General features: G+C 37.9%; 1 protein-coding gene across 1 annotated transcript in view; it reads right to left on the bottom strand.

Annotated features, from left to right (window-relative positions):
• Positions 1–14,239, bottom strand: part of MOSPD2 (motile sperm domain containing 2) — a 33,547-nt gene that overhangs the window by 19,157 nt on the left and 151 nt on the right. Inside the window, exons 2-5 of the mRNA XM_015886710.2 lie at positions 13,986–14,049; positions 4,656–4,811; positions 3,851–3,937; positions 2,004–2,158 (exon numbers count right to left, since the gene is read on the bottom strand). Coding sequence (XP_015742196.2) covers positions 2,004–2,158; positions 3,851–3,937; positions 4,656–4,811; positions 13,986–14,049 — 462 coding nt within the window. The remainder of the gene's footprint in view (positions 1–2,003; positions 2,159–3,850; positions 3,938–4,655; positions 4,812–13,985; positions 14,050–14,239) is intronic.

A 14,239-nucleotide genomic window follows, 5' to 3' on the forward strand; every position in this document is an offset into this window, starting at 1 on the left:
GAAGAAAAATAAACCTTTAGCATCTAGAGCAGCTTGATAGATTGCTTTCAAAGCCTTAAGAATCAGAGCTAAACACAATGAAATTTCTATTGAATAACTTAACTTACACATTGTTCAATCTATAAGTGCAGTCAGAATCTACAAGAGAAAGTCAGTCAGAGGCAGCAGGCAACAAAGCTGCTTACATATCACCCATTTTAAGGATGCTCCCATCCAACGGGGAACAGGGCAGAAACGATGCAACTGAGTCACTGATATTACAGCCAGACTTTATAATGGTAACACAGCAAAGGGTAAAAAAGAGAGATATATATGATACTGTGAGGCATACCTTATCACAATACTTGGGTGAGGTGGAAAACCATAAGTGCTTCTGTTTTCCCTAGTAATTCTAACAGAAATAACCAGAACAAAGGAGACTTCCAAAGGCAAAGTAAAATGCAGTATTGATACAATACCTAAGATCCTCTCATTAGAACAACAAAATACCATGGAGAATGGACTTCCAAAGTGATATAAACACACTACTACAACATTACAGATAAAGAAACAAAAAATAAATAAATAACTACTGTAAAGAAGACTGTCAACAAACTGAAAGCCTGATTAGTAGCTTCAGTAATTACAAAGCAAGAAAAAGCTCAGATATCTCTGGAGGCAAAAGATAGCATTTTGCAGAAGTATTTATCTCAACTGGTAGTTGCCGGTACCAAAACAATATCTATCACTTAACAGCATAAACACAGTGATAGATTGTCAAGTAATGATTAGAGTCTCCTGTGCATTAACAAGCACACTGCTCTCACTTCTGCTGTGTACCCAAAAGCAATACTATCAGCTATAAGGAGGTTGAATCCATTATTTTGATGAAAGTTCACACATAAGAATTTAGATGTGAGCAGAGAATTTAATAACCACATCAACTCTAGTTACCCGAAATGCTGCAACAAGGCATGAACCATCAGAATTACTTGACTGCATACCAATGAGAGTAGCTGACATATGAGATGAGGCTATAGCAACAATCGGACAAGCAAATGAAAAACCTGCTGGAAAACAGATTAAAACCTCAAGCTCTTTTAGGATAAAATTTATCAAATACTCTATGGGGCTACCAACTGACATTAAAAACAATCCCTAGCAAAGTGAGATTGTGCCATGGAAGACTTATGAACTGCACTTGCTGTTCTCAAGTCACAGGTAAAAAAATCCAACTCTAAACTGCTGAACTAAATTATCCCACACTTATATAAATAACTGTCTTCTTAAAAAAGTGTTTTTTAGAATATTAATTGCTCCGATGAATTAAGCTGAATAGAACACCACAGAACTCCACAGGCAGTTACTCAAAATGTTATTTTCAGAACAGATCCCCATTCTCAAAGATCTCAGCTACTGCATCCACGGGTCTGAGTACTTCACCATTACCACATTTTTCCATCCCTCACTATTGACAGATTTTGCTTCGCTGAGAAAATAAAACAATGAAGCCTGAACTACTGAAGGTAAAGCTACAACTACATTCACAACAAAAGAGAGCTCAGACTACTGCCTTTTGGGTGCTTAAAAATTATGTTCTGCTACTGTCATCCAAAACAACTGACAAACAAAGCTGATAAGTAACTATCGCACAGGAATCATTTTGACTCAGTCATTTATCAAATTAAAAGTTTTCAGTGTAGCGCACTGAATATAATATTATATACAGGAGCAAATAATATTAAAACAGATTTTAATATGTAATAAAGAATTTCAGAAATTGCTTATGTTACGGGAACAAGCCTTACGCATTGCTGCTGTGAGCAACTGCCATTTTACTTAGGTTTAAAGGACACCACAGAGAATCTTCTGTTATGGAGAAACAGAATCACAGAACTGCAGTGGTTGGAAGGTGCCTCCAGAGATCATCAAGCCCAACTCCCGTGTTAAAGCAGGTACTCTGCAGTAGTTCTTTCAAATAATTCAAAAAGCAAGCAGAACAAAAACCCAATGAGCATACTTACTATGTGACTGATTCCAGTTTCAGCCATGTCAAATACCACTGTTAAGGGCTTTCCATGATCTCTCTTGGCATAATGTTCTAGCCAGAAAGCTACAAGTTTCTTTTTATCAAGTTGCTGTTTTTGGTCCCTTACATGAAGTTTCACTTTGAACCAAACTGGTGAGAAGGCAGGAAAAAGAAGCACACAAAAAGTGAAACAAGGAAGCAAAATTAACAGAAGCCATTATTTGTATAACTACATGGATGCACCGTAAAATTTACCAATGCTTCAGTGCATGTACTTCACACTTCTAAAGATTCTATGGTGACACCAAACAGTCATGGGAATAACTACATATTTATTTTCTCCCCTTTTCTTCCTCGCATCTTCTGTATTAAAAGGACAAAAACCAAGCATTACAGAAAACAAGGAAGAGTAGAGAAGAAGAACACTCTTCATGTACTTTTTAAAGGCTTCTACTGCTTATCAAAGAAATTAATTCATTATTTAAAATTAAATTCATGTACTCCTCAGCTATCATGACCTGTATGTATTCCAGGTATTGCTGTGGTTGACATTTCACTTCGATTTCTGCTTAAATTTTCTATGCTGTTGAAGTTGGCATGTTCTGAACAAAACTATACACACATTATTGTAAACTACATAAAAAGACAAGAAATCCAGAAGATGAGTAACATCACTTAAAGAAAAGCCTGATGTTTATTCTTCTGGAATAAGAAATGACTCACACAGAGACAAGTTTCTCTTGTAAGAAGCTGATTTCCAAGTAACAGATTTCATAAGAATGCCTGAAACCAAACGACTGGTTATATAATGAAGTGATAGAAGTATTCAAGAGGTCCAACATGAAAAACACTCATTTTCAGTACCTCTTCAACAGAAAAATAGACAAGTCCTAGAAACAACTGTGGATGCACTGATATTTTTCTCCCTGAAGTCTAGAAAAGTTTTCCTTAACGTACTACTTATTTTGCTTATTAATGTCTTTTACTTCCTTATCTTAAGTTCATTCTGTGAATTGCATGGAAGAAAGTTTTCCACTTTCTATACATACAAAAATAAAATAAAAAGACTTAAGTGTAACATATTGATGGGATTCTCAAACTTCAGAAAGATCCTCTGTTCAAAGCAGAACTCTCATGAAAGTAACACTTCTCAAAGAATTTCTATATAGTTAAAAAACACCTACTTCTGATAATAATGAAAATTGAGTGATGTTTCTTGTGCCATATGCTCAAGTGCTACTTAACCGGTAACTCTTAGCTGCTATGCAACCTGAATTTGCATGCTGAGATATTCTCAACAATTAACATCCCTGGCAAAAAACAACTGGGTGTGGGAAATTGAGAGATTAATTATCAGTGACCATAAAATAAAGGTGTTATTCAATGATCTGATTTGCATATGCTTGTCATGAGACAGTTCTGCAGTTTCCTCAGTCCAACCACCAAAATACGTTACATTTTATTACTTCACTTCCCAACGTCACCAAATTGAACCAACCAGTATAATCATGTTCAGCTTCTTAAGTACATACTATAAAAATGCATCATCACTACTTATCCTTGATTAGTTATCTTGAGAGGCTATACAAAAATCATGAAGCATAACAACATAGCAATTGTTCATAAAGCACTCATGACTTACATGGATAAGATAAAAGTTCTTGACAAAACAGATCCCTGAAATAGAAACTATTCAACTCCTAATCTCTTTTAGTAAAGACAGTTCTCCATACCTTCCTCCTCGTACTTTCAAATCATTTATTTTCCAAAACAGATGCTGCTAAAATGCTTAGGAAAAAAAAAAGTAATAAAGGATGACTGATTATGTTTTGTGTTACTTACATAATTTATAGCCTTCTTTATCATATCCATGCAGAAAGAGAGCACCACTTTCAAACAACCATTTTGGAAGGACGGATTCAGACAAGTCTGCAAAGCCAAATGAAAGATTATTTCAGCAATCAGATTAATAATCACAATTCTGCTAAAAGTGCAAAAATCCATCAACAAAATACAAAGGTCTTTGTAAGCATCCTTCCAAGGCACTTGCAAACTTAATAAAGAAAAATTGGGCTAATTTGAGAATTTTACTACCTTCTCCTGCTCAAGCTTCACAGTATGATTTAGGTAGAAACATGAATAAGACTTAGAAGAATAAATAGTACTGCAAATGTTTAGTTTTAGGCCCATATCTACAGCCTTACTTTATCCTTTCTTAAATCAGACTGTACATTCTTGTAAAGTTCATCTACAAAACACTCCCACAAAACAAAAATCACACCTGTTCTACCTAGAGTATCAAGCCATTGCTTGACCTGACTATTATTTTGAGGTCCATTTTAGTCGTGGGGGATGTAGAGGTCGAGCCTCTGCAACTACACAAAGAAAACAAGATAGCTACTTTCCTTATTCCCATTGCAACAGACATATGAAAGTACAGCTTGATGGTAAAAGCAGCAAACCTTCGTTGTTTTTTTCCATTTATTTTTCTAAACTGGGTTAAAAAAAATAAGTCACTGCTTAGCACTCCATGGTATTTATACAATCTTCAAGAGTAAGAGCATTAAAGAAACTAGATACAGAGGTTAAATGTAGTTCAAAATGAAAGCAACATATGCCGTCACAGGAATTATTCAACACAGCTTACCATTAACAGTATATTCTTTCCTCCATTGAAAGCTTTCGTCGATCATCTTTAACGTATCATCCACAACATCATGACGCCAAATCAGGTAGTTTTCAACCCATTTATCGTCTTGCTGAAGTCTTTCCACATCTCTAGAATCGTACTTATCTGATTTATCTAGCAAATAAAATAACGATTGTAAGAATTATAGCATCTGCAATGAATACACAAAAAGGAGATTTGTAATGTTTCAATCCCACTAAATATAAAGGATTTCTTTCAGTCTCATAATTTAACAGGTAAAAGCTTTCTATTAACTTCTCATGCTATCTACTCAGAAGATATTTAGAAACACTACCAGATTACCCTCACAAAAACAATCTGTGATCCTTACTCAAACCAAAAAAACATCAGACAACAAGAAGATAGGGGAGACAAGTACAGTTTTCCAAGTCAAAACCAAGCTTCTCTACTTAACACATAAGCAGGCACACAGTCTTTGTACTGGTGGGTACCAGCTGTCTGGCATCGGGATGAGAGACCAAGACGTGTCAGAACAGATATAAAAATGACTCTTTTTGACTGTACATTATATATCATCACATTTCTTTAAAAAGATTACATCTTATACTTGGCATAGATTGTTACTTTAGTGAAAGCAAAGTACATGCAACTCTAGAGCAGTTCAAAATCCTCAAGCCTCATAGTCATATCACATTAACAACAGGTTAACATGTTTTATAAAGCACTTAGGATGAAACAGAAGCTTCTGCTACTCTTTATTACCACTATTTATTCACAGCTTGGTTTTTGTTGTTGCTGTTTTATTTTTTAACAGATAAGTTTGTTACAAAAATGCAAAAGCAAATCTCCTTTTATTGTAGGTATGCTTAAAGAACACCACCTCCATTTTTAATTCAGTGTTCCTCTTTCACAATACAATCTGCATTATTGGAACGTAAATGAAACAAGAAAATTGAAACAGGCTTCTGAAGGCAACAAACACTGATAAGCATCTCTTTGCTGATCACCAAAACTCATAAGCTCTTTTAATTGTTGACTTGAACTGGTCAGTGATTTACCCCATTCATTTTTGGGGTGGGAAATTTTAACAATGGCTCTTAATTAGATGTTACTGTTGCACATAGTTGAAAACTGCTCTTCAGCAGCAATAAGTACTTTTAGGCAGAGCCACTACAATTGAATTAAGTATTTATAACTGCAAGTGATACCTACTTCAATCAGAAACCTTAACTCAGAGGAGAACATGCTAAGAAAAGAATATTACATTCTGCTAATACTTTTAATTCCATTGAGATAATTGTAAAGATATAATTTACTTGACTGATATTTTAATTCATATTCTTAGTTTACTGCCACGCAATCAACTTAAAATATAAGAATATGTAAGCATTTTAAATGCATACATCCACTCAGATTGCAGCTGCATCCCCCCCCCCACACACTTTACATCTAACTGCTTTTCACATACATTACTTGCTCAGTTTCCTCTTCATTATGTTTCAAGTGTTTGCTTCCTTGGACCCCATCCCACCACCTTACCTTGTTCCTTAGCCAAGCTTAGAGTCAAATCCCTCTTCTTTAGCTCCCTTCCTGCTCCTTTCCACCCTTCACCCTCTCACCTACTAAAAGCTCTTTCAGTTCCTCCTCTGATCATTTCCATAATCACATCAGACACCTTACTCCCTGTATTCTGACTAAGTACAGGTCTGAGTAGCCAACACATGAAAGACTGAAATGCTGTTCAACTCTCTGTGGATCTAGGTCACCCACAGGCAGAAAAAGTTGCAAAGATTTTGCATATTTAGTTCTGCAAAGTCTAAACCGCTCATTTGAAACTTTATTATTCCTGAAGTGATTTATGGTTTGGTCAGTTTTGCCTGAGAAAGACTAACAGTATCTAGTTTCAAGTTACAGAAAGAAGAAAGGTGACCTGCAGAAACCAGCTCCAGCTCATACCATAGCTATTCAAACAGGCAACTAAATCAAGTTTTGAAAAGTGAAAAAGGTAGAAAGATTCCACATCATTGTCTGGTATTCAGTCCGAATCCCCTTCAAAGATACTATGATATACAGTAACTAAACTGACAGATCCACCCTGAGCTACAGTAAGAGTAGTACTGGCTTCTCTTAGCCTTGGAGTATTAGCTGGCCCTCTGCCATGGACTTACTGAATATACCATGCTGGCTATCTGTACCGTTTATGATCACTCATAGCCACAGCAAACCAGGGCTCTGAAATACTAAACACTTAGTTCACATCAGCATTACATGTCTAGTGCAATAGTTTACAACTAAGTACAACTGCTATGAATAAGCGCAATGCTTGTCCAAGACCCATTCCATATACATCCTATTCGTAAAGGGGATTTAAGTATTGTGTAAATAAAGAACAAAGTACATGCACCACAAAGCAGAAGCTAGAAGGATTCACACTGTTTTCTAAGGCTCCTTCTGCACTCATATTTGGGAGCACAACTGTCAAAAGAACAACTAAACAGTGCATACTGTATCAAATAATAAATATGTCTACATATTATGTGGAAGGTGCCTCAGAACACTCATTTCTGGGCCACTTACAGATTTTTCCCAAACTTTGGACTGAAATAATATTGAAAAATAGAAATTCAACTTTAATTCATACTTTTCAAAAACAAAAGTGGAAGACGCGCATAGAAAACACCACAAACTTTCAGAAGCAAAAGGTAAAGAAAGCAGGATTGACGGACAAGGAAAGCAGAAAAGTGAGTTTCCTCCCACCCTCTTCAGCCACTAACCTCAACAAAGTGGCACACAGTGTGAATTGAACTTCAAATCAGGAGCAACCAGTCAGATTTGGCCTCACAGCATGCACTTGTAGAACGCCTTTATTTCAGTCAGGGAAACACAGCAAGACTTGATAGAGCCATATGAGTACTGACTGCTGTTTTAACCTTACCTGATTTATCCAACTCTTGCTAGAAAATAAATATAATTTAGAATGAGATTGTGAATCCAAAATAAAAATCTAATATATTACACATAGAACAGTGTCGTGAAGTCATTCCAGTAATCCAGTCATTGGAAGTACATCAATTTAAGGGAGGAATTGCTCTTCAAATCTGTATCTTGCCCCTAACTCTATTTGGAAACTTTCTATCAAACAATGTTGTCAAAGAATTAGGACGCTTATAAACTCAAGTTAATCATGCAACATTTAAATGCAGTTACTAAATTATTAGAAATTGCTGGATTCAAAGCAGAATATATTGAAAGAAAGTAGATCTTTCTCGTTTTCAACATACAGTTTACATACGATCTGCACTGCAACAGTTAATAAGACAAAATGAAACAGAAGTGGAGGGACACTGAAATGGAAACTCAAATGGAACTATAAATTGAAATATCTTACTTCGGACACAGTCTCCAAGCCCAACCACATAACACACCTGTCAACACCTATTTATGGTATTTATGGTTTTATTTCATTTTTTTTTTTGCCCCTACTAGCAAATTAAACACTTCACTTCTCATACCTGCAGAGCTACCACCACTGAGTTTAATCATCTTCTACTCAGGAAGACGGGCATCTCTACAATTTAGTCCATAATCAACATTTTCTAAGCTATTTCTGTTTAACCTCAAGGAAAGTGAGGAGTGTTCCAAGCAACAGCGTTCGCAGTTCCTTCAGTTAACAAAAGCTGCAAATTCAGCAACAGTACCAAGCTCTTATCGAACATTTCATAGTTAATAAAACAGTCTATAAGCATGGAATCCTGGTTTCTCCTTCAGCTTAATAGGGTCACCCCCACTATCTTCCAGAGGAGCTCCACAACCAGTGGAAAAGGCAAAACAGGAACATGGCAAGAATCTTTTCCTGAGCTGTTTAGTGACTAACCAAGCTCAGATCCAGAAAAGCAAGAGAAAGCACATACTGCTTAGCAAATTGGATTTTTACCAGAGAGCACTAGATATCTAAAGTATGGTTTAAAACAGTGAAAAAAGCAAGGAGATGAAATCAAAACTAGCTCTGTTCATTTTCACAACTAACAAGCCTCCAGGAAACCGAAAGAGGAAAAAAGACAGATCAAATCCCACAAACAACTTCTAAGGTTTCAAGCTTCATGATCTTACTTAACCCTTTAAAAAAGGCAATGACTTGAAAACACTTTTATTTTCTCATTGAACATTTGAGGTAACAGGAGAGAAGAAAAACTCATTTTGACCAGCCATATCTTCCCATCACTCAGCTTCCCTTTCTCTTGTCTAAGTGCAGGCTTCTGATTTACATTATTTATTAGGGACACATCCTGCTCTACCAATAGGTGCTGTCTTCAAGTTGAGAAAACTAAGGTGAAGCTATTATTTAATTATCATCTTCCAAGACAGAAGACTCAGTACTACCACTACCACTACAATAACGCAAAACCACTACAACTCCAAAAATCATGTAAAGCCAAAGAAACAAGTTCCTCCATAACACTCATTTTTTATTTTATGGGTGTTTCATCTATCTTACCAGGAGATAAAACTGCATGTTTTCTTGGGGTATTTTTAGGAGAACTGATAGAAATTTCACAAGATTCAACAAGAACTGAAAAAATACAAGACTGGAAAATATGAGACAGAAAAAGATGCAGTACAGTTAAGTTCCACACTAAGATATCCTAGAGAAGTTAATAAATTACAGTCTCTAATAGTGACTCTTCCCTCTGGGAACAGCTCTATTCTGTAACATCTTTTCCAGATAGAAGTCACATACAAGGCCAAGAATTAGGGACAGCAACTACATACCTACAAGAAAAAGGAAAAACCACAACAAAAACCACTTTGTTACGATAAAGAATTGGAATAAGCAGTAAACAAGCCTATCAGTTTAACTAACAGTGTTCTAAATGATATTTCAGTCAAGAAGTCTTGTATCTGAAACTGTCATAATGATTCCCCTGGCTATGGTCAGGAAGAGGAAACCCACTGTAATTGACTTTTGATTTCTAACACTTTAAGTACTTTAACCACACAGATCTCTGCCTTTAATTGTTAAGTGAGGAAATTTGCAAGGCTGAAAGCAGCTTAGGAATGTCTGCAGCCACATAAGGACTGGGATGAGGAAAAAGAAATCACTTCCACCCAAAAAGGAGCTGTTCCAATTCAACAAAATAAAAGTACAAGATATAAATAAAATATCTGCCTCCAAAAGAGATAAGTTTAAACTTCCAGCAATCTCAGTGATCATAAAATTCACTTTCAATAGGAAGGTTAAGCATCAATATCACAACATTCTATACAAGTCTCTTTGCTAACCTGTCCTTACAAGTTTCCTGTCTCACCCTTCCAAGACTCCTCAGTCTTAAAGCCAAGAATCTGTGAAAATGAATTTTTCAGAGCATAAAGAAAGGAAGGTATTCAAAACATTATCCTAACAGTTTTCAACAAGTCGCATCACCACAATTGGCATATGCATCCTAAAAACTCTATTTGCATTTGACCAATTTGATTTTACAGAATACACTTTGCCATTGGCTTGAAGTTGCAAATAATTTCTGTTGAAGATTAAAATGGAAATTAATATTCCAGGAACAAAATGTAGTTTCAGAGATCCTTTAACAAGTGAAATCCGCTGAAGAATGAGGGAAAACTGTTTGCTAGAAAACACTGCCAGTACCAGTCAGTACAGGACAATAATCTTCTTTTTTCATTGTTCCTGTCACCACCCAGATCATTTACATTTATCAGCTCTCACAAAGAATCCAAACAGACAGAATAGAAATTGGGCCCCAGACTGCCAGAATAAGACACTGCCTACCACAGACAGCACTAAGAAGCACTTTCACATGCTGAAATTCAAGGGCTTTAATTGCTACTAAGAAAAACATTCTTCACATGCTCTGAAGTTTTGTCTTCCAAATACAGACAAAATTCACCACGGACAACGAGGAAAAAAAAAGCAAACAATCATGTAACTCAAGACCTCAGTTAACATAAGATACTGTTCTGAAGGAGGATTCACAGTGGCCAAGTTTTCCTCCTAGGAAGCATTACTTCTCAGAAAGGGTAGTCAGGCATTGGAATGCACTGCCCAGGGAGGTGGTGGAGTCACCAACCATGGGAGTGTTCAAGAAACGTTTAAATATTGTGTTGATGAATATGATTTAGCCGGGAAATACCGGTAATGGTTAGACTAGATGATCTGCTAGGTCTTTTCCAACCTTGATAATTCTGTGATTCTGTGATTCAAAGACCACAAGTTCAGCAATGTCAACAAGAAGCTCCCCACGCAAACTCTGTGGACATGAGCCATTGAGGTTCTCATACGCTTCCAAACTGTATCTGACCATTAGAAGGATTCTTTGACTTAGTCACATAAATGCAACAGCTGTTCAGCTGTTTAATCCAAGAAATGGATTTCTAGAGCTTTTATTTGAAAATAGCTTTTCAAGGCAGAATGGGAAAAGTTGAGATTGTAGTGTTTAAGGAGGATGTAACTTTTAAGTGAGATATTCCTCCATGTATTAGTTGTGGCAGTTAATATATGACTTTTCTGTATCAGCTATAAACTTCAACATAGTCTGCTTTAATCTAAAACACTGTACTCTGCCAATGAATGATTTCAATCAAACTAAGGACTTTCAAAGGCCCTTACCTTTTCATTTCACAATACACATTACTACAAACCACCATGGCATATGTGTAACTTAGAAAACCTGCCTGTGTGAGGGGAATCTAGCAACTACGAGTTTCAAGTGACTCTTTCCTACTATCACACAATCACAAAGTCTTAAAAGTAATCAGGACCACTGCTTTCCTCAGAAGGAGAATGAAACAGATGAAGCTGCAACTTCCTAGAAACAGAATCACAGAATTATCAAGGTTGGAAAAGACCTAGAAGATCATCTAGTCCAACCATTACCAATACTTCCCAGCTAAATCATATTCATCAACACAACATCCAAACGTTTCTTGAACACTCCCATGGTCGGTGACTCCACCACCTCCCTGGGCAGTGCATTCCAATGCCTGTGTTATGAAAACTTTGCTCAAGTTTCATCACTTGCAGCTTACCTGAAAAAGGAATTCGATTCACTCTATAGAGGCTCACTATTACTGCCACACTGAACTTTCTGTGAATGAATCAGTTTCTCAGGGTACCTTGACAGCACCTTCACTTTTTTCATGGAGACCACAATTGCTGAATATCCAGCAATCAACTGCACCTTTATAACACAGAAAGTTGCGTGTATCCAAGCCCCTTCACAGTTCTTTTCAACTAAGAGGAAAGATTAATATATATATATGTATTTTAGAACATACACGATAAAGACAGGAGGACCATAAACACACTGAAGCCTTGTGGTTTCCATACTTTAAATGGGTGTGACATCATTAACTTGCTTGTGGCATTCCTAAATGTTAGATACGGATTAAAGAAAATAATAAAAAAATATAATCTCATTTTCTTGAAAGGGATAAGAGCCCTAAATCACAATGCAAAAAAGGACTTACTAAGGAAGTGTGTGTTCAAAACATCACAGAGAGGATTATAGTCTCCCATGCAACAGTAACATGTTATTTTAACGATTCTTAACAACCAGACCAACAGAGGCTTCATTAGAGCAACAGCTAAATAGTGTGGAGGTACAGGGAGTTAGTTACAGGTTTCTAAGGGGTAGCTCAAGCTAAGACACAACACTCCCTTTCAGCAGGAACTGTCTCAAAGCGCTTCAAGGCAAGGCAGCTTCCTCTAAAGACAGGTCCTGAACACTTCTATGCAGACAGGCTAAGGAAGTTGTGCTTGTTCAGCTTGAAGATGAGAAGGCTCCAGGGAGATCTCACTGCAGTCTTTTGGGTACTTGAAGGAAGGGAGCTTATCAATAGGAGGGAGGCAGATTTTTCACATGGGCATACAGTGATAGAACAAGGGGGAACGGCTTCAAACTAAAAGAGTGCAAATTTAGGTTAATTGTTAGGAAGAGGTTCTTTCCTCAGAGGTTGGTGAGGCACTGGCACAGCTGCCCAGAGAAGCTGTGGTGCCCCATCCCTGAAGGGGCTCAAGGCCAGGTTGGACGGGGCACAGGAAGCCCCAGCTTGGGGCTGGGTGGGCTGCGATGTCCCTTCTAACTCAAATCATTCCGTGATTAAGGAAAAATTAAACAAACAAAGTAAACAGCAAGTGTAACTCTAGAATAGTACATACATCTACCACAAAACACACGCACAGAATGAATTGAAATAACCAATAGCAAAAAGAATTTATAGCTTAAGATTCTTCTTCATTCTCTTGCTTTATGACTGCCAAAGACAGCTTTAACCACACAGAACAATGAAAAGGTAAAATAAACTCACTGTCCTTCAAGGTGCTATTCTAATAATGCTATCATGTAATGACTAAACAATGGCCAGTCATTTCTTTGTTTTGTATGTTTGCCCTGCAAATAATCATAAAGTCACGCTGCATTTAAGACCCTTCAGAAGTTATAAAGATAAGCGCTACAGCCAACCACAGAAAACGCATACGTGTGTATGAGTTTCTTTCATATGTTTCTTCACTAGGAGAGTGGTTAGGTCCTGGAACAGGCTGCCCAGGGAGGTTGTGGATGCCCCGTCCTTGGAGGTGTTCAAGACCAGGTTGGACAGGGCCCTGGGCAACCTGATCTAGTAAATGTGTATGTTTGGTGGCCCTGCCAGGCAGGGGGGTTGGAACTACATGATCCTTGAGGTCCCTTCCAACCCGGGTCATTCTGTGATTCTGTGATCTGTGTGCACAAACCTTATATAAAAGAAGTAAGTAACTCTAATATCTACGATCAGGCACATCAGTGCAAAGCAGGCGTTTGCAGAATTGAGGCTTATGTTACAGGAGATACATGCAACCCCTGAATTACTGGGTTATAAGTGTATTTGCATTAGGAATTAGTAAGGGTACGTTTTTAATAGAAAACATTTATACAGTCATAACAAAGCGTTCTGCTTGCTCCAGCTCTTAGTGCACTGTACTACTACATAGCTTTCGATCATAAGAAATGCAAATCAAGCTGGAATTGAAGTGAAAGCCCTTCAGGCTCTGTGCCATTCCCTTCTCACGAGGATCCCTAGCGCCTTTCATTTACAAACCTAAAAGCTTCCCTAGATTCAAAACAGGGTCAGACAAACAGCAGCCTTAATTACAGACAACATAAAGCGCAAGCAGCTCCAGATAAACAACTTCTGCGGACAAACCCGACCAGAACAGCACGTTAAGCACACCATCACCGTGCCCCAACACCCCTTATAGCACCACAGAGACCCAAAAGGCGGCACCAAGAGCTGGACAGGGACCGAGAACAGAGGTGCAGCCCTCCAAAGTGCGCTCACCTGACAGGTATTCCGCCTCGAAACGCCGCCTCGTCTCGGCGATCAGCGCGGCCTTATCCTGCTGCTGCGAACGAGAAACCAGCGGGACGTGAAAGGGCCCAACACAACACAACCGCTCACCTCAACCTGCGCGGCTAAGCCAGCCGACCACCTCACCGCTTAACCGCCAACCAACCGCCACTTCGCCACTTCGCCCCCCCTCCCCACCAACCCCACCAACCCCACCCGCGCTAAGGACGGCGAGCAGCCCACTC

The sequence above is a fragment of the Coturnix japonica genome, chromosome 1 (genome assembly GCF_001577835.2).
Source record: "Coturnix japonica isolate 7356 chromosome 1, Coturnix japonica 2.1, whole genome shotgun sequence".
Taxonomy (NCBI): Eukaryota; Metazoa; Chordata; class Aves; order Galliformes; family Phasianidae; genus Coturnix; species Coturnix japonica.